The 21,303-nt window shown below is 37.5% G+C and overlaps 1 protein-coding gene across 1 annotated transcript in view; it reads left to right on the top strand.

Moving 5' to 3' along the window:
- Nucleotides 1-21,303, top strand: part of Pam (peptidylglycine alpha-amidating monooxygenase) — a gene marked incomplete at its 5' end in the record, with an annotated part of 154,625 nt that overhangs the window by 64,561 nt on the left and 68,761 nt on the right. The window contains 2 exon segments of the mRNA XM_013512971.1: nucleotides 19,561-19,609; nucleotides 20,857-20,924. Of these exon segments, the coding sequence (XP_013368425.1) occupies nucleotides 19,561-19,609; nucleotides 20,857-20,924 (117 nt within the window).

Genomic DNA, 21,303 nt, shown 5'->3' with positions numbered 1-21,303 from the left:
TTTGTCTTTTTGAGACAGGGTCTCACTATGCAGTTCAGGCTGGCCTTGAGCTCACTTTGTTGCCCAGGCTGGTCTCGAATTTACAGCAATCCTTCTGCCTCATCCTCTAGAGTGCTGGGATTAAGGCATTCACTACCACACCCGGCCAGATTGATTTCTTATAGAGGCACCCTTTTTCCATGTTCTAAAGTGGTGCTTTAAATTTGGAATCTAGATAGCTAAGTTTCATTTGGGGTGTGTGTGTGTGTGTGTGTGTAAATTTAGATGAAAACTGACTTGAAGCCCTTATGGAAAACCCTTTGCATAAAGTCATGGGAACACTAGTGCCTGGCCTTGGTGACCTTCAGACTTGATTTCCTGCTTCATTTAATCCTGGCTCTGGTCCAGGTAGGTGAGCCTTCTGCTTAGTTTTTAGTTCCAGAGACACTGGTGTTCCTGGACACAGGGCATACATCTGTGCAGGCATGCTCATTCCTACACACACAAGAGGTTTGTATCTTGCCACAAATGAAGTAGTAAAGCGAGAAGGTAGGAGTGAAAACACAATGGCCCTAGGAAGGGAGACCGAGAACTTCAGAGGAATTCTAATTCCACTGTGGTTCCAGCTACATTTCTGCCTCTTACAAGGCTACTGCCAGGAAGCTATTGGAAAAAGCTTTGAAGTTGTGAGTCCAGGAAAAATCCCTTACTAATGCAGTTCTGAACAAGACAATGCAGAGATCAGTGGCAGGGCAGCTGCACTTAAACTTTTTGAAATGCAGTGTGAAGCAGACTATCCTGACTTCAGGGGAAGGAGTGGAGTGCTCCTGATTCCCTGAAACCTGGCTGCAAAGTTAGTGGGAATCTGAATCAAGGATTACTCCCCATTGCTGCCTCTGCAGTCTTCCCTAAATCTGCACAAGCAGATTGCTGTAGCATGGTTTCCAGCGGGCTATACCACGGCTGCATCTAATCCCTTCTCCACGGAGTATTACTGTGCATTAGAGCATTCAAACCCATGTATTTCAGACCATTTTATATTACTTCCCACATTTAAGAATCTTCTTTGAAATTGCAAATACTAGGAAAGAGTTGTTATTAATTCTTCCCCATCCCAGGATGCCTGAAAGCTATTGTGTGTTTACACTGAAAGGGAAACAGAGATGGTATTTTCCTAGCACTCTGGCTGCTTTGTCTGCGCAGAACCCAATGATCCCAGGCCGCTTCCACAACACGCACTGTTCAGAAGTGTACATGCTTCCAGGTTCTCTGTTCCAGGGCCAGTGGCCCTGCCTACACAAGCCTCATGCCCAGTTGATACAGGAACGTGGTTCTAGGAAGGGAGCATTGTTTTTAGCTTCCCTCTTCTCTGCCAAGGTGGTGGCCCTCAGGCTACCTGCCAGGTCTCCTGTCTCCCCACCATAACTACCGCCTCTGACTTTTCTAACATTCCTTGGATAGAGGACCGCAAACCTTTATGCAAACATTTTTGAGCCACATGTGGTTTGGAATTAAGAACTTCTGACATTCCTGTAAGTGCGTGTATTGTGTGTTCATCTTCAGGCATCTGGGGCACCATCCTTAATTAAATTAACTCATATTCCTACAACAGAATGTTGCAATATTGGTAATAAAAGGGATTTGAAACCACAAAAATTGTGTCACATCTGTTTAGGTGAGATTTTCCTGCCAAACTTTATGAGAAAAACAACTTAAGGCCTGCAGAGCACTGCAGATTTCAGAAAAGGAGATTTCCAGAAGTAGGACAAGAAAAACTTATTTAGTAATAGTTATTAGTTAAAACATTAAGACTGGAGGAGTCTCAATATATCTGCACATTTTCCCATTAAAAGAATCTTCTGTCTTGAACATTGTTTTTGGATCTTTTGGGAAGTACAGAAAAATAGTGAAAAGTAGAAACCTCTACTTTCTCACAATACCTCTACTTCTGAGGAAGCAAATCTACAAAACCCTCTTCAATCCCCTGTCTTTTCTCCACTAACACATCTGCACCTCAACCCTCATCTATGTACTATTTTTCCCTGTCAACTTTTCATATGCTTATCTTAGTATTTCTACACATACAGAAGCCATAGACATGTATATGTTTGTGGGCTTTCCCCCTTTTTTGGATAAAAGTCAGATCATAGTCACTATGATCTCAATCCGTTTTTCCATTTAACAGTGCACCCTGGGCATATTTCTAAGAAAGTGCATGTGAAGTTCTTCCATTATTTATAATGGCTGCCTGATATTCTGTCATGTGGATATGCTATAATTTTATCTACCCTGTTTGCTATTAAAGTTGCTTTAAGTTCTGAGTTTTTTGCTACTACAATCAATGGGGCAGTAAACTTTAATATTAAAAAACATCTAAATAACCATGTGTTGCTACTGCACGGTAAATATCTAGAAATAGGATTTTGGGGTCATGGAGTGTTTAAACCTTAACCGATTCTACCAAATTACCCAGAAAACATTTTTTACACTTTACAGTTCACAGTGAGTGAGCAAGCCTCATATCTTTATCTGCACTAGATAGATTTTGGCAGGTTTTCTTTTTTCTTTTTTTGAAAAACAAAGGAATTTCTCAATGTTTCATTAAAAGGCTTAAAATAAATTGAAAGCTCTTAACAGAATCACATCAGAAGTATGTAGTCTAGATCAAGATTTCTGACAAGCTAATCCAAGTCCAAATTCAGATTTTCCCTGGCTCCAAATGAAAATTTCTGTTTCAGACTAGAACTGCTGCTGTATGAGATGCACCGAAGGTAGGGTGGAGGCAGTCATGGTCTGGAGTTGTCTCATGTAGGCTACAAAAGCCAACTGGTGACCTTCAGGTATTTTTGTGCATTGGTCGTTAAATGCAGCCTTCATTTTTAAAAGGCAATAAACGCTAAAACAGTTATCTCCTAATTATTTAACATGTTACTCTTACCCATGCTCTTGAGGTGATTTACAGCTGTTTTGTCTGTGTGATAGAAATACTACAAAATGTTGTGTGACTGCACAAGATTTCTTCAGAACATGGTGTTCAGTGATATCACGTGGATGGCCTGAAATTGGCCACGTTGTAAAACTTTACACCAGTGGAAGCTGACAACTTCTGCTAGTCAGACTTTGGTGGCTTGTTCTGTTAGTTGTCTAGATTGAAATAAATAATGGACTTCGTTTGCATCCTTTAAGAGGTACTTACTAGCCCTAAAATCATTCACATGCTTCACATCAACTTGCTTGTGTACGGTGAAGGTTGGATGACCCAAAAAATTGAGGAAATATCCTTTCAGTATTCCCTTATCCAAAACAGGAAAGATGATGCTGACATCACTACTGAGCTGGTGCAGCTTTAACATATACTTCTGTTATTTCAATAAACAAAAATACAAACAAACATTTTGGTCTGAACCAACAAACTGGCCATTTACAACAATACAGGATGGAGAAGTTCAACAAAGCCCAAGGAAACTATTCTATGCAGTTCAACTGCTTGTACAGATTTCATAATATAGACCATTATGGATTTTATCACTTTTTAACAAATTGTATGCTGTGTGTTTTTGTTAACCAAAACTATAAGTCTGTATATATGCACATGTGCATATCTTTTTCAGGGAGATTCTGTGTTACCATCACAGTACTGTACCCATATTCTGAAGTGTTGGCAAGGTCTTCAGTTGATTTTTATCAAAATGATCTTTGACTATTGGCGCTCAGGTATTCCTAGTAAAGGACTGAAGTCATTGCAACATTTTTCCCTCTGTTACAGATGTGTCAGGGCAATCTTCTGGGGATCGTGACGTGAGCAGAATAAATTGCGTTTACCAAAATAAGTTTGATTAAATCTCAATTCTCTTAAGAAAAAGAGAGCTTTGAAAGAAGAAAATGAATTTAATTACCGTCTGGTTATTCTCATACTTTCTTTTACTTAGAAGTTTGAAGGAAAGCTTACTTTTATTCTTATGCCCAAAATTAGGTTTTAAAATTCTGTAATAAAAGACACTTACAATGCATTTATGTTGTTCCCTTTCCCCACATAGCAAAGCATAAATGTCCCTTCTTTACACTTAAGCCTGTTTGAATGATTGTTCAAAATACATATTTCCCTCCACTTTTTGATTTTTGAGGGACATACGTGCAATGTCTGAGACTAGGCAGTGAGAGAGAGAAAAGGAAGGCCGTGAGACCAGCTCTGAGAGAGAAATGATTGGCTAGAAGGTGACATTCTAGCTGCCCAAAGTTCCATGTCCTCAGCGTTTTCAGATAAAGAGAAGAGGTTGACCCGTGGCTGAGAAGGACATGTTGTCAAAGTGGAGACTGGGACACCAGGAAGGAGTCAGATCAGTAGGTCTTGTGTGGTGTGTACTAATTTGTTTTAAATCACTTGTTTTTAAAAACAGAGTCTGAGAACAGACAGTTCCACTTTATAAAAGGAGAAAAATAACTAGAAGAGGATATGAAACCTATGCCCTCCATTTTACAGAAATCAAAAGCAGTGCTCGGAAAGGTTACCTGACTTGTCTAAGGTAGTACAGCTACGAATCCAATGCTATTAAAACTGAAAGAATTTATTTTTTGCTGGATTTCTGGTTTTTGTATATGCACCAAAGTTCGTGCCCTAACTATATAAACAAGCACAAAATCAAGTCAATATATTTAAAGTCTCTTGAGCCATAATTACCGAGAGGAATAAACTCTTGTACAATAGATTGAATATGAATAAGGATCAGATTGCTTTTCCTCATCTCTTTTGTGCTTTTTCATTCTCATTTATGAAGTAATTTACTTCCTTCGTCATGGACGGGTATTTCCAAAGCAGGTTGCTTGATAATCCCACTGATTTCATAAGAATTATAATCGGATGTGCTTCATGTTTTTCTCTGAATGTCATTGTACACAGACTGCTGGCTGTGAGTCATATGAATGATTTTAAGACTCTTCAGTACCTCATAAGTGATCCAAAGGAAGCCCATTATCCTGCAGTAATTTTTGCTCTTGTCAGTCTCTTTATATAAATGTGAGCTCCTGATTCTCTGGCTTCTTGCATCTCAAACCTGTTATTCATTTTCAGTATGGAAGGTTCAGTGATCCTTATTCATCCCATTCATTCCATTGGGCACCTGTTTATTTTACCATCTAAATATGGCCATTAACCAGTAGGAACTATGTTTCATTCATTTAGCTATGAGATGACACATACAGCACTACAGTTATCATTTATTTTTTAAAGAATATATTCAGAATGTTCTTTAATCCTTTAAAATGTGGAATTTAAAAAGAACAGCAATTCAAAATAGAACAATATAGTACTTAGCTTAAGTTTTTTTTTTTTTTTTTTTTTTTTGGAGGGAGGACTTTCCTGCATACAATATAGTTTGTCAGATTTCTCATTTTTCTGTTTTTTGAAAAAGCTTTATGCTTTACCTTCATTTATTTCATTGTATCTATCTTTATTTTTAAAAATCACATGTAATTATTAACTCCTTTATTCAAATTGGTCAAAGCCTGAAAACAGTAGTCATCAAATAATTAATATCCAATAGCACTTCATTTTTAACTAAAGGAAATTTAGAGGAGAAATAAGTCACTTGTCAACCAGCTCACAAAATTTAGAGGGTAAAGTTCAGCTTCAGAGAGATCTGGTTGAGAGCTCTGGAAACAAACCCACAGTGGCCTGTGGTTCATCAGGCTTCCAGCCACCCACTGTCCTCAATGCTTCCCTCATGGCCATGAAATGTCCTTTATGACATCATACAAGTTCTGGGAAAGAAGGAAGTCCATAGAGAAAAGTAGGATTTGCACATTCTGTTTCCCTCCTGCTTGTTCCTTTTATGTTACATTTTTTTTTAGAACTTGTACCCATTTATTGCTCTTCTTTCCAAAGTTTTCTTTTTTTATTATTTTAAAGAGAGTAGTAAATGAGAAACAAACAAAGAAATAGAACAGTAGCAGCATACCAGTATCACAAACATAAATACATCAAAGCAGAAACATTCAAAGTGATACAGAGTCTCAAGACAAAATAATATGAATCAGCAGTCGTTGTTACATTACATATTGCTATCCTCAACTACATTGCTCAGATTACCAGATATAAGAATGAAAGATTGCTGAAACCATTATAAGGAATAAGAAAATAATTCTTCAATAAAACAGTAGATAATAGAGAGTTTCACTAGACAAGATGGTAGAAGTTCACCATTGTAATTCCATTGCATGTTGTCACCTTCAAATCGGTTGCTCAGACCACCAGACACGTAACATTTTTTCTGATGAACTCTTTATTATTTTCTTTTAGTATTATACTATTTTATTTTTTTATTAGCACATGTTTGCAGTGCGTGAAATTTACATTCATCTTGGGGAGTGGGTACATGGACATAATCCAGCTGATCTCTTTTTACATTAATTCCCTTTCCCACTTACCTCTTACCTCTGCCTGTAAATCCCTTTCCCCATTTTCATTCTTGTTGTTATTATTCTCAGCTCGTTTATGACACACAATGTTTGCAGTCATTGAGGTTACTGGGTTTCTGCACATGGCATATCTTAACTCTGTTACTTCCCCTCCCCCTCCCCCTTTCCTCTCCAGCTTGGTCTCCTGAACCTTTTTTATTTGTGGGAGATCTATCATCTTATTTCCTTCTAGCCATCCTTATTTTTGCTTTGTGCTTATACTTTTCCTTAACCAAATGAAAGATAGTATATGGCATTTAAGTGTGTGCTTAATTTAATTCACTCAGCCTCATATTTTCCAGGTGCATCTATTTTCCTAAAAATGTTTTGAGTTCAGCTTTTATATAGCTGAGTAGTATTCTGTTACCTATAGATAGACTGTTTTTTATCCATTTGTCAGTTGATGGATATATTGGCTGCTTCCAGGATTTAGTGATGATGAATTGTCATGCTATGTGCATTGGCATGCATGTGTTGCTGAAGTATGATGTCTTTAGCTCTTTGGTGAATGTACATAGAAGGGAAGTTGCTGGATTGTGTGGAGTTCTTACTTTTATTTCTTCAAGCAGTGTCCATACTGATAGCCATAATAGTTTTAGTAGTTTGCATTCCCACCAATAATGTAGGGAAAATGTTTCTGTTTCACAGAAGCAATGGCAACATTTGTTATTCTTTGATTTCTTAATGATTGCTATTCCTTCTATAAGATAGAATCACCTGAATTCAAACTATACTAAAAAGCAACAGTGATAGAAACAGTATGGTGTGGGCACAAAAACAGACACATGAATCTGTGGAACAGAATAGAGGGTACAAAAATATCTCCATACAAATCAGCTATTTGAACTTTGACAAAGGGTCCAAAAGCATATGTTGGAGGAAAGTCAGCCTATTCAGCAGTGGTGCTGGGAAAAATGGATATCCATTTGTAGAAGACTGAAGTGTGATCCACATCTCTTACCATGCACTAAACTGAAATCAAAGTGGATAAAAGATCTAAACATTAAAACAGAAATGATAGGGGGCTGGGGATTTAGCTCAGCGGCAAAAGCGCCTGCCTGGCAAGCGCAAGGTCGTGAGTTCGGTTCCCGGTACCAGAGAAAAACAACAACAAAAAAAAAACAGAAACGATGGACTGACTGAAAGACAAAATAGGTAAACACTTGAATTCGTAGATATGGGAAGTGATTTTTTAAACATAACCCAACTGCACTAGAAATAACAATGAGAAGCAACAAATGGGATTACATCAAATTGAAAATCTACTGCACAACAAAGGAATCAATTAGTAAAGAGATGCCTATAAAATGGGGGAAAAATTGCCAGCTATTCCTCAGCAGAGGACTAATACTTAGAAAATACAAGAAATTTAAAAAATTAACTACCTAAATTTAAAGACCCAAACAAGAAATGGGCAAGTGAAAGTGACACCTGGAACCGCCCTATTTCTCCCGAGGGGAACACTGCTGTCCTCTTCCCCACTTTGAAAATCATTCACTCGCCATATTTTCTTCTTCTCTTGCATATTAATCCCTTTTTTGTCCATCTTGGAAAACTTTGAAGAGTCTTTCTTCTTGCAGGGCCACTTCTCCTACCTCATACTGTCCTAGCCCCCTGGTTTACAGGTTATTTTTCACTATTGCTTCACAAATTAGGGGTGGTATACCCCTTATTAGTAACTGAAAGTAGAGTAAAATCTCTTAGTAACCACAGAGCTTTCTACACTGGTACTTTATTTTATGATATAAAGACTCAACATATAAGGAAATTTTTAAGTAATGTGGGACAGTGAGAGGTTCAATATTTTTCCATTAATGTAGTAACAATACTTAGCATTTGTATATTTCCTGTAACCCAGAAATGCTTCATTCCACTTCATTAATCGTCATGCCACATTGCAACATAAACATACCGAATGACTGCAAATTGATGCTAAATGGAATATATGGGCTATAGTGCACAAAGTGTATTACTTAATACACTCTAATTAATACCAAGGATTGTGTGACTATGTAAATGAAATGTTTGGGATTAATTTTTCACCAAAGGACCAAAACAATACAGAATGGTATTTTAAACTGATAAAGATCATTGAATTTAAAATGGAACCACGAATTTTAGTTTGAGCATTTAAAATAAAATTCCAATTAAATTACAGCTTCTGCAAAATAAAAACTTATTTTCTAAACAAAACGGGGTGATCTTACTATTACCCTCTCTTTGTTTTTCATTCACAAGAATTTAGAGGTTTAAATTAGACAAAAGTTATTTAAAATAATCTAGCCTATTCAAAAATTTTAAATAGAGCATTTTATATGAAAAATGTTTCTAGCTTTATATACCAAATTGTATTTAAAAGGATTTCTTTGTTTCAAACTCTTAATGTCTCTTTTTGATTCATAATTTATTTTATTTGCTATGTTTTTCCTAGTTCCTACACTTGCAGATATTCTGATCTTGGTGAGAAGAGCAGACAGTAGTTGCAAAAATCCAAAAGGAAATTTAGATCACCATTTAAAAAAAAAAAAATATAAAAATGATTATTAGAACTTCTGACTGAGAGAAATGAGAAATAAATATGGATTTCTTATTAACCAAGTATAATATTTAAGACTATCCAACCAAACCCAAGAAGCTATTAGACAGGCTAGTTAAATGTCTAGTTTTAGCCAAGAGAGAACTCTTTGAAGACAAAGAAGTGTTTAAATATGGTATATACACAAATATAAAAATGTAAAACTTCATGGTTCCAGAAGTGGATCAAAGTAGGGGACTTTTTTCTTAGTTTGCATGCTGATTACCTTGCTGTGTTAGTTTTTTTAATACTTCCAGGAGCTGAACCTTCTGAATTGTCTGCCTTTCTGTATGTAGATATACAGTGTTTAAAGACCGAGAATTTTCAAACACTGTGCCGTATCTTTTGTAATATTGTATTTGCCTAGGCTTAGTGGGTGTTATCTTTTAATTATTCTCCCTTGGATGATTTTGGAGCAGGCTCCTCATTCTGAGAGAAGAAATAGTGTAAGTTGTAAGTGCTGCTGTAGATTCTTTTTGTTATTTGTGTTTATAAAGGATGGAAATGGCTGAGAGTGCTCTGGCTTCAGTCACGCCTTAACATCTTCTTCCCAGAGTGATTGTACAGCGAGGTAGCGATCCTGCCTGGCTCCCATTTGATCTCTTTTGGGAATGGCGCAGGCCATCACTTGTGAAAGTTGTCTTCCTGCGGGATGGATAAATGCATTTTCTCTTCCCTGCCACAGGGCAAATGGAAGCTCATAATTTCTAGTCCCGTAGCAGTGAATACAAAATCAAAAGAAGCTAACTCGCAGCAGTGCCAGCTTCAAAAGGAATTCTTTTTTTTGAAGATTTTTTTTTTCATAGTGCTGGTTTATTTAACACTGAAGCTTGTCTGCTAAGCCAGCTTCCAGCAGCCTCCAGGAAAAGCTCTGTGTAGTTTGTAGCATGTTAACAGCACCCTGTTTCAGTCATATTTTGCTGAGTAGGCACACATTGGCTGTAACAGCTTAAGGTGCTGGGGCTTTATGAATGGGGATTATTTTATCTTGATGCTTCTGTAACTGGAGAGTACTAATACTTCGAGAATATGCTTTCAGGAATCTAGAAATTCTTCAGGAAAAATTTGGTGACTCTGATTATCTTCTGAAGAAACTCTCGATAAAGCCTTAAAAATGTTAGTATGTCCATTTTGGGTTAATTAGAATGATCAACATTTTAGATATGCATTTATAACCCAGATAGTACCAAAAATCCAACAAAGGAGCTGTGTCTTAGCTTCACATAAAACCAGGGTTCCATTCAGCAGGCCTCTGCCCCTAGTGAACACCAGGCAAGATCCCGATCTACTGTTTCCTTGGGTGACTTTACTTCCTCTTTGCCTCTGTGTACATCTCCGCAGTTGAGTTTCACTTGCTTGGAGGTAACCTTTTTAAAGCAATGGTACATCGTATCTGTATAGAAATAGCTTTTCAGAAAGACAAAACAAAACATGTCCTAGCTGACAGCAGTTTGTTCCCATGTCCAGGAAAATGGCTGTGTCAAATCTGTTAAGAAACCTTAGTCTTCATTCTCTGATGGTGTGTTGGTTTGTGGTGGCTTATTTTGCAAGGGGAACAACATAATACAGGACACATACTTTATATGATTATTTATAAGTCACCCAAAGAACAGTACACAAAAGAGTGCAGGAAATCTGTCCACACACTAAGACCAAGGAATCCAGCTGAGGGCCTGGATCCCACAACAATGTCCTACACGAGTTGAGCTGAATACCCAGAGCTCATAACAATGCCTCCATGAATCCAACTGGAGGCCCAGGACCTATGACAATGTCTCATGCGGACCTGTTTCATGGATCTGCTGGAAAGGCCCAAAGGTCAGTGGTGGAATCTACAAAGTCTGTGCCAGCAGGAAGAAGGATCTGTGCTAGCAGGCTGAGGGATCTGCACTGGAGCCAGGAAGTGATGCTCAGAAGAACCACAACTCCCCCAAAGGTACCACGGCCATCCTCGGCAACTGTGAGGTCCCGAGCTCCTCCGATGATCAGGATGGCCGAGTTGCCATCAGGGAAACCAATGCAGCAAGCTTTTCCAGGAGGCTGGCAGTGCACCATCTTCCCCTCTGAAACCAGGAAGCTATGCTCAAAGTGAGGACCAGAGCTCCCCAAAGTGAACCAAAGCCATTCTCAGTGCCAGCGAGGTCCCGAGCTCCTCAGAGGATGAAAACAGCCAAGTTCATCGGAAAGCCAGCTCCCCACAGTCTCTCTCAGCTCCCAACAGCCTCTCTCAGCTCCCAACAGCCTGCTTCTTCTTCTCCAGGTCTGCCTCTTATGCTGCTGGCAACAGTCCTCAGGTGGGCCTCCCACACCCAGCACCACTCACTCAGTTCAGCTGGGGGTTATAAGTTGACCACCAGTTATCAATCCACTACAGATGGGATTTTCAAGGTAATTTTAATTAGAGGACAATTTCCCTGGCTTTGGAAATTAATCTCCACATCATCTCTTACTCTTGATTACCATGGGAGCCATGATTTTGTCTTAGCAAAGCATTGCCTGTCCCATTAATTTAATGTTGCTAATTTAGAACAAAGTACCATAAGGTAAGGATCAAGACAGCTTTATAGCCAAATAATTATTAGAATACCTGTGTACATATATTACTGCAGAATGACTGGCAATTGCCCTGATATCCTTCATTCACGTTTGCCTTTGTGTTCAAAGGATAAAGCAGAGAAGAGCTCCTTTGAATTACATTTTTAACACTCTAACAAAGGAGGATGATACAACATATATTTGCTTTCAAGTTTTCTAAAATAAGTTTTTATTATGGATGAAGCTATTTCCTTGCTTTCCTTAGACTTGTCAACAGTTCTAGGCGTGTTTTTCAAAAGTATGTCCATAAGGAACTAATCCATTACCTGAAGCTCTGTTTGGGGAGAGCAGGGAATGGGTGTGCTTTCTTCCTTGCCTTTGCTGTATAAGAGTGTAGTGAACTGAAATCTACTCTATGACTGTCTTTCTGAAGGATCTTTCCAATTAGCAGGATACAGTTCATAACAACACATCTGTTCCCTCAGAATCAGTGGCTGACCTATTCATTTATTGAAGCAGGAAGCCACGAGGACAAGATGAGCAAATAAAGGAAAGAGGGCTTATCTCCAGAGGGAAAAATTAGGAGAGACCAACAGACTTCTTGGAATCTAAAATGTAATAGGTTATTATCATGCATTATTCCACATGCTTACTTTATTACTTAGCTATGAATCCAAGCAGGAATTGCAAGCTATTATTAGAAAAGCAAGCTAAATAGTTTGGGATGGATAACCTCATATCCCATGCATTCACATCCCATTAAGAGAATTGAACTTCCTGCTTAAGTGGATGTCTTTAAGGATCACTAGTTACTTATTTTTCCTTGCTTAATTCTCTTGTCTCACTTTCAGAGTATTTCACAGATAAAATGCTTCGGGAGTCTATAAGAAATAAAAGTCTCTGTTTCTATAAATATGTTTATTAAGCATTATCACTGGCAGATTAGATTTGATAACTAAGTATGTTGTCAGGAGCCTGAATTACTTTGGACAAAGACTCTTAATCTCTGCAGCTTCTTTGTCCCTCTCTATAAAGTGCAAGAGAGTTGAGCTCCATCATCTCTGGGGTCCTTTCTAATTCTGAATTCTATGAGTCCATATATTTGATAAAGTACCTTGCTGTGGTTATACATCTCTGCCTAAGCAGAGCACAGCAATTTCTCAAAAAATGCAAGCTAGGACTCTGTGAAGTGGTCATCCAGTTTTTATCTTGCTGAAGATTAGATTCTGATAGAATGCTGTTTTCAAGTCTCACCCAGTGTCTGGCAGTACTCAATTCTTTCATGCTAAGACTGTTTTGGAGAAGTCTTGTTACACAGCCACCAGTAGTGCAGTCCTGTCCTTTTGCTGTGATGTTATTATACTGAGACATTATTATACTTGTTATGTTACATTTCTGTTTAAAAACTATTCTTTCAGCTTTTCCATGGTATTTAGCATTACCAATGCTTTTAGTACATTTATCTGACATCATAATGGAGCATAATGACATAATGAAATATCACTCTGTCTTTGTTACTTTTCTTGTTGCTGAGACAAAAGACCCAACACGTAAAGTTAAAGGAAGAAAGGTTTATTTTAAAACACAGTTTGTAGAAGTTTCAGTCCACAGTCACCTGGCTTCAAGCTGAATGGCATGACAGAGGGGCATCAGAAAGAGAAACAGTTCATGGCAGGCAGAAGGCAGCAAAAGCAGCAAGCAGAAAGCAACAGCAGCAGCCCCCATTCGGTCCCTTATATCCTATCCATGTTACATGTCCTTATGGCAGGTAGCATCCACACCCAGGATGGGCCTTCCCATTATTCACATCCAGAACTATGCCAAACCAATCAGTGGAATAATTTGATAATCACACAACCTTAATCCCAGAATCATACACTTAATCTCAGCATCATATACTCTAGATCCAGCCACCTCTGAAAAGCCCCATCTGTGACAGCATGAGGCTTTGGACATCTAGATACAAGCCATAACACCCTCCTGATACCTATCTGATGAATGGAATTTCATCTCCATATCTTTACATCCATTAGGCTAAACTTTTTATCTTACTACACAAGAAAAGCAATCATTAAAGAGAAGTATGGCTTGAATTCAATTTTCTGTAAATACAAGTACAGAACAGTTTTGTACTTGTATTTCAGGTACAAAATAAAATCTACTTGTAGATCAGATATTCACCAGTGCACCTTGAGCCTAACCCAATAAATGTAATCATTTACTTAGGAATAAGAAGACTGAATTGAGAATACATTGAACTACATTAAAAGAAAAGTTGTCAAGATTTTTGTGTGATAATATGTACAGGATAAGTGAGCATAGGTTGAAGCAATAATTTCAATGTCAACAAAAAATGGTCTCCCTCTGTTTTCTGCAAATGTTGGATCCTATTGAACTGATTGCTTCTAGTCCAAAAAAAATCAGGTTATTCTGGGGCTGGTCAAGATAGAACTTGAGGGGCTGGGGATTTAGCTCAGAGGCACAGCGCCTGCCTGGCAAGCGCAAGGTCGTGAGTTCGATTCCTGGTACCGGAAAAAAAACAAACAAAAAAATCAAGATAGAACTTGAAGTGATACTCTGTCAACTTCTTCACAGTCCTGTGGCCTCTAATTTGAGACTTTCATTTGAACCAGAATATGGCATTTACCTTACTAAAATTTACTTACTTCAGCTGATAACTCTGTTCTCTATCTATGTAGTTCCTATCATTCTGAGAATCTGTTTTTTGCACTATCTGTAGTATAAATTTAAATTACAATTTCATTTTTAAACTCTGTTAAACATTATGATATGCCCCGTTCCTTCCCACGTTCCTTCTATTCTTGCATCATAAGTTGGAGAACTTTGATGTACTTTAGTTTCTTCCATTAAAGAAATTCTGGACTTATAAGAGCAAAAGTATATTTCTTAAAAGTAAATATTCTAATATTTTTGGAATATACCAATTAAAGAACAATAATAACTTTTATCAAATTTTTCCTAAGCTCCCAATCTGATGCTGTGTCCTTTACTTAAATTATCTATTTGCAGACTACAGTTTGATACTGTTACATGCACTGATTATTAGTACTAACCTATTAATATTTAATAACTTTAAGAATCCCATTTGTTTTAGACAAAAGAACTCAGTGAGCTTCTAACAAAAACTAATTATCAACTTATAAGGCACTATACTATGTTCAAATAATTGTGTATGATTAAAATAATACTAAACTTTGTACCCAACAAATTTGACAGGTACAATAATTATATAGAATTGTAAGTCACAGGAATAATTTTCTTCCATTTCTGCCTGTCATTCGAACAGAATCTGTCTCACAGTTTCAGACCATTTTAGTTTGTTGACTCATTACTATTCTCATCTTTACTTTAAGCAACAGGATTCAGTTTTTCTGATCTTCTGCCCTAGCTTAACTTTCCATTCATTCCTTCTCCTCTCATGTCTCTTATTTTCTTTCATCCTGTCCCTGATATTCTGAGTTCCTTTTCTATATACTAACTATCTCAATTCTGATTTCATTACTTCATTTATGTGGTAAAATACCAGGAGAAATATCATTGCATTTCTTTGTTGTAATGAGTCTTAAGTACCATCCATTTCAGTTATGGTACATGTCAGAGATGGATTTTATATGCAGCTAGCAAATTGAAATGGATTAGTTTTTATGAGGTTTCATATCTTGTGGCCCAGGCACAGTGTTACAATGAAAGGGCAAAGTCAGGACACACTGCAAATCATCAGGGAGATATGCAAAACCAGCTCAAGTTTCCGAGTTCACCAGAAGTAAGACCGGTATAGAGTTTGTGAAAATGATAATATATCATTGTGGCAAGGCTCACATTGAAGTTAAAAGGTTGTGATCTTCATGCCAAACACTGAGGCTAAAATATGCTTCTCCCTGAAGCCACACCCGCTGTAGGCCCAGCTGTAGGCCAGAAGTGCCTCACAACCCTAGACCACCTTGTTGGATGGAATTCAAACTTTTCCCACTGGGAGTATCACTGAGTGCATATGCAAGCATTTGGGCTCTCAGGTCACACTATAGAAAGCTGTACTAGGACAGATCCCAATCATTTATGGCTGTAAGTACTTTGAGAAAAAGTGTAAAATTTTGTTCAACTATTAGACTGCACATAAACAAAATAACTTTTTAAAAATCATGAAATTGTAATTCCACCACTCCAGGGTTAAATAATGATGGATAACCTAAAGCATTACCCATAATTTAAAACATAGTATCTGTACACACATGCACGCACCCACACTATTTTAAATTCCTTTCAATTACTAGGTAAAATTGACCAGATATATTTGATGTGAACAGATTCTTTTGGCCGTCATTCAAAAGCTATCTAGTATGTGTCATAAAAGTATTTTTGTTAGTTTTCTTTCTCTATAATTTGATATCTAGAATGTTTTGTGAAACAGATAAGGGTTTTGCTTTAAGTCTATATATATCCACCAACACAGTCCCATACATGGTTTATACTTCATAAACAAAACTTAGAGTTACTACAGCTGAGATTTCCCTGCAAGTCATTGTAGCATCTAAGTGCAGTTCACACTTTTCTCTAGAATGTACATCATCTCGTAGTATTCCTTGAGGTTTTTGTTTGTTATTGTTGTTGGATGTCTTTGACTTTTTTATTTGATATGGCATAGAGTTAATTAAATATATAGTCTTAAAAAACAGTGCTATGTCTTCACAGTGTGATAAATAGCAAAGCTACAACTCCTCTTTGAAGCTTCTTTAAGGAGAAGAAAGCAAGTACACGACAATTACACAGAAATGTCTGACTTTATTTAGGGAAACTCTGATAAGAGAATTATAAGTGTTTTTAAGTTAGAATTTATTATCACTAATCTTTTTGTGTTTTTCTTTGAGGAAAAGCTACTCAGTTTAGATAGTTTTAATAAAGGACATTTCGAACAGAAAGATACTCTGTTCTACTACACTAGCCATGATAATGTTAGTAACATTCCGCTACAGCGAACCTGGGGATAGATTTCTGCTTTAATTATAAATTTCTTTGGTACCTGAAACTTGCTATTTATTAATTTTTTAATTAATTTTTTAATTAATTTTTTAAAGTCATGATAAAGAATACTCAGGCAATTGATATAAAAAGATCAAAATATGATTCACTCATTCTTTCAATGCAAAGATGCTATAAAAACTGAGAGAACAGATTTCAGTACTCACCAGGCCTTTTGCGTAGATGTACACTGTACGGGAGAGAGTTTCCCCTGGTGCTGTTTGGTGGTGGCAGTGGTTGCTTGAGACAAGGTCACACTATGTATTGCAGGCTGGCCTTGAACTCACTGAGTTCCTCCTCCTTCAGCCTCCTGAGGGCTGGGTTTAAAGGCAGGCACCACTTGGCACAGCTTTCTACTAGTATTTATAATTAAATTTTTTAAAATCCTACCAAGCGCTGACATTCACTGACTAGTAAGTAATGCATAGGTACAAAGGTCATGTGCTTTGTGGGTACTTTATCTGACCCTGTCACTCACTGCATGGCTTCTTTGCACACAGAATAAAACCCAGACTCCAGGCCCACTCTGGGCAGCCTGAACTCTTGTTTGCAGCCAGTCTGTCTCTGCCCTTTCCTTGCACACTGGCCCTCCTCTCCTGCAAGCATCCTCAGGGCTTTGGAGACCATTACTCTTCTCTCTCCCAGGATGTTCTTCCCCTGGTCTTGTGGAGCCCACTTCCTCCAGGTCTGTGGTCTGATCTGGTCCATCTCTGACCACAGTAGCAAGACAGCTGCCCACCACACATTACCTTATCGAGTACACCATGTACATACCTGCTGTTCTGTGTTTCCCTGTCTCTCCTGCCAGACTCCTTCCATTAGAGATCATAAGCACCTAAGAGCAGAAGACCAGAATCTATCAATCAATCTATCTATCTATCTATCTATCTACCCATCTGTATTTCACTGCAATCCAGTGCAGAGCACATTGCCTGCATGAAATTGCTTGGTTTATAAGTAATGGATGAATGGATGACTCTCTTTTCTCAAAATAAGCTTGTTGGATCGGTATGAATTTTGTAGACATATGAAAAATGTTTCCTACCATCAACTAAGCTAACTCAGTGCGTCTCTGGAGTTTGAAGTTCATCTGAAATGAATGGACGGTATGCTTCATACTTTTCTCTTTGGCTCAGTGGAGATATCAACATGACTCTGAGTAAGGTCATTGTGAAAGCCGTACAGACTTGACTGTTCATTAGATTGCACGTAGGACGTTTAAGGAAGGTTGTTCTTTTAAAAAGTGCTTTTATCTAATAAACTCTGGAGCTACACTCAGTTATCATTCTGTATTTAAAAGCACAGGCAAAATTTAAGAGAAGACTGCAGTTCTCATTCATTATTATTATTTTCTCTTAAAGTCACTTGAAAAAAAAGAAAGAAAAACCTTCCTAAAATTATTATGGTAATAGCTTCCCTGAGCTTGATTTATGAGACTTGATAGAGAGCCTTTTGTACAACTAAAAAGATAGAAAATGATTAAATATAAAATGTTTGTCTTTTAATTTATTTTTGTACTATTTTAAGACCAAACATAATATTATTCAGAAAAGTGTCCTTTTCATTTTATTCTCAAAGTATTAAATATGATTTATGGTACTTTTTTTTTTTTTTTCCTGTACCGGGAATCAAACTCACAACCTTGTGCTTGCCAGGCAGGCGCTGTGCCGCTGAGCTAAATCCCCAGCCCTGATTTATTGTACTAACATTATATAAGGCAAATCAAAGCATATGTTGTAAGTTACCTACTGTTATACATTTCTGTAGAGGCAGCCCTTGTTTTCCTCATAAATGACAGCTGAATGAAAAGAAAACCTGTTCAAACCTTATTCCCTCTGCTGTTGTTTATTAATACATTTCACTTCTTAGTTTCCAGTATAATCATATCAGTCTTGTGCACATACATGCACGCAAGTATTTATATAAAATAAACTCATAATTGGGTAAAAATTTTAGGGGATTGGGAAAGAAAAGGAATCAAAATATATCATGTACAGGTACAAATTCTATATGATGCATGTGATTGTGTATATCTAAAATATACCAATAAACTTAATTTTAAAAAATTACTTAGAATGAAATATGAAATGCAAAGTATTTAACCCACAAAGAAATATAAGAAACAAGTAGTTATGACTTACTGTTCATGGTCTCTGTGGTAGAAGTCATTAAGTTCAGTAGAGAGAGAATTTGGATGGGCATTTTATTTTGGGTTTTTCTTTTTTCAGTTTTGGTTTTTTTTCCAGTACCGGGAATCGAACGCATGACCTCAAGCTTGCCAGGAAGGCACTGTGCCGCTGAGCTAAACCCCCAGCACCTGGATGGGTGTTTTGAATTTGTGTCTTATTTTCCCTTGGCAAAACAGGAGTAATGGAGGGAAGTGTGTAAGAGGTCTCTGCAGAAGTTGACAGAGATAAAGAGATACACACAGGTTTTCACCTGATGTTAGGGTACAAACAATAAAGTAAGGGTCTGTTTGAAAGGTAGGAATAAGCATGGCTTATACACAGAGAAGGTGGTTCCTATACATAAAGCTAAGACCTTATAGACCCTAAAAATGGTAATACACTGCCTTCAAAACCCAAATTATGAATTACTTCAGATATTATGAAGTGGAAAAGCCAGTTGTTTGGTGCCCCATGAAACTAATAATTTATTCTGTGCGCCAGCCTCTCTGGGTATTTCAGCAATTTAGGTAATGCAGAGAAAATAGCAAAGCTTTCTTCTGAGAGCTCTTGCTAGTCACTAGCACATCTGCAGAAAATCCTATAACTACTCATTTTGGTGAGCCAAAGCCCCTAAGGCTGTGTGGAACAGTCTTTTTAGTGGTGGATTGGTGACTGAAGGAATTAATGTATGTGTCATAGTGTATAAAGCATAAAGCAAAAGTAACACTTGAAAAAGTATTGTTATTTAAATTGCGTAATGTGACACTGTCTTTCACATTGTCATATGTAAGGTTTGTGTTGGTGTGTTTTCAGATAACCACAAGGACTGTTCCGGTGTATCCTTACATCTCACCCGTGTGCCGTAAGTACCTCCGGTTTCCCAGATAAGCAACAACCTGAAGATCTTTGAGAAATTAAAAGTGGGAAATTCATTGTTTTACTTGTCCACTGTGGAAAACAAATTAGCCCTTCTTAATGCATAGATGCATGATCATTTATTACCTCAGTGTGCTCTGGGCCAGAAGCCTGTGGCTTCTGACTGGTATTTCAGAGCCTGCAGTTTCAGCTAGGGCTTCACACATTGCCTGCACGCTGGAAGAGCCACTTCCAAGATCACTCAGTGGTGGTTGCGTGATTCATTTCTTTCTTCCCTACCTGTTGGTTGGGCATCTCTCTGGCCCCGACTCCCTCTCTTTCTCCTCATGGGCTGTTAGCAAAGCAGCTCACAATATGACAGCTGGGGTCCATCACAGAAAATAAGCAGATGAGCAAGTGAGGCCTTGTATGAAGGACGAAAGCTAGAGTCCTGAAACCAAATCATAGAAGTGACATAGCGTCCCTTTTGTCATATTCTATTTGTTAGAAATAATTTATTACACTTATTTCTATCCACATCCGAGGGGAGGGAAAGAAACATGGATGCATGTCACAAGCAGGTGTGATGACTGCTATATTAGTCAGGGTTCACAAAGAAACCAAATTAATGAGATAGAGGGAAATGGAAGGGGAAGGGGAGATGTGGGCAGAGAGACAGAGAGAGAGAGAGAGACAGAGAAAGACAAACACAGAGGGAGAGAGAGAGAGATTGATGAAAAGGGAATTTTGAGGGGACTCGCAAATCCAAAATCTGCAGGCTGATTGGAAATTCAAGGAGTGGTTCATGTTGCGTTCTTGGGTGCAGAGGGAGTCTGTAGGCAGAATTTCTTTCATTTCAGGAGAACTGTTTCCTCTTAAGCCCTTCAGTTACTTAGATGAGACTTATTCACATCATGGAAAATAATCTGCTTTACTGAAAGTCTGGTTTAAATGTTAGTCACGTTTTAAATAAATGCCTCCCAGCAACACTTAGACTGGTGTTTGAGCCAACAACCAGGACAATAGCCTAGCCAAGTGGACATAAAAAGAGCCACCATCGGAACCATTTATAGTCTGCCTTTACATATATATATACATACAAAAATATTACCTGTATGGCTGTATATATAGTAACCCCCATCCATGGTGTTTCATTTTAACTTTCAAAACAATCACATTTTATAAACCTGTTTTTCTATAACAATAGCTTTGGCTTTGTCAAATAATTGAGAAAATCATTACTTTTTTTCATAGACAGCCTTTAATTGCTGGCATGTATCTTATGATGTCTGTTGACACTGTTATACCACCGGGAAACAAAAGTGAGTAATGAACTCTTCCTATTTACCATTACCTTCAGAATGAATCTATGACAATAGATTTCCAATGTGTGTTTCATAAACTTTTTAAATGACCAGTATTTGTATCTGAAAAATAAATCAACTTTTTATTACCCATGAATTTAAAATGGATTTGGTATTATTCTAAGCCAATGCTTTATTAATTTTCCTTTTTTAAATTTTTTTTATTTTAAAAGGAATAATAAAAAGAAAAAACAACAATAGCAAAATACAAACAAAACAAAGCAAGGACATTAAAAATGATACAGGATTTCAAACCAACTGATAGGGATTAACAGTGGTTGTTATATTACATATTGTTATCTTCAACAAAGTTGCTCAGATTACCACATATAAGAAT

This window comes from Chinchilla lanigera, unplaced genomic scaffold, assembly GCF_000276665.1.
Source record: "Chinchilla lanigera isolate Chin_1 unplaced genomic scaffold, ChiLan1.0 scaffold00017, whole genome shotgun sequence".
Lineage (NCBI taxonomy): Eukaryota > Metazoa > Chordata > Mammalia > Rodentia > Chinchillidae > Chinchilla > Chinchilla lanigera.
The sequence above is the reverse complement of the archived record's forward strand: the minus strand, read 5'-3'. Positions and strand labels throughout refer to the sequence as shown.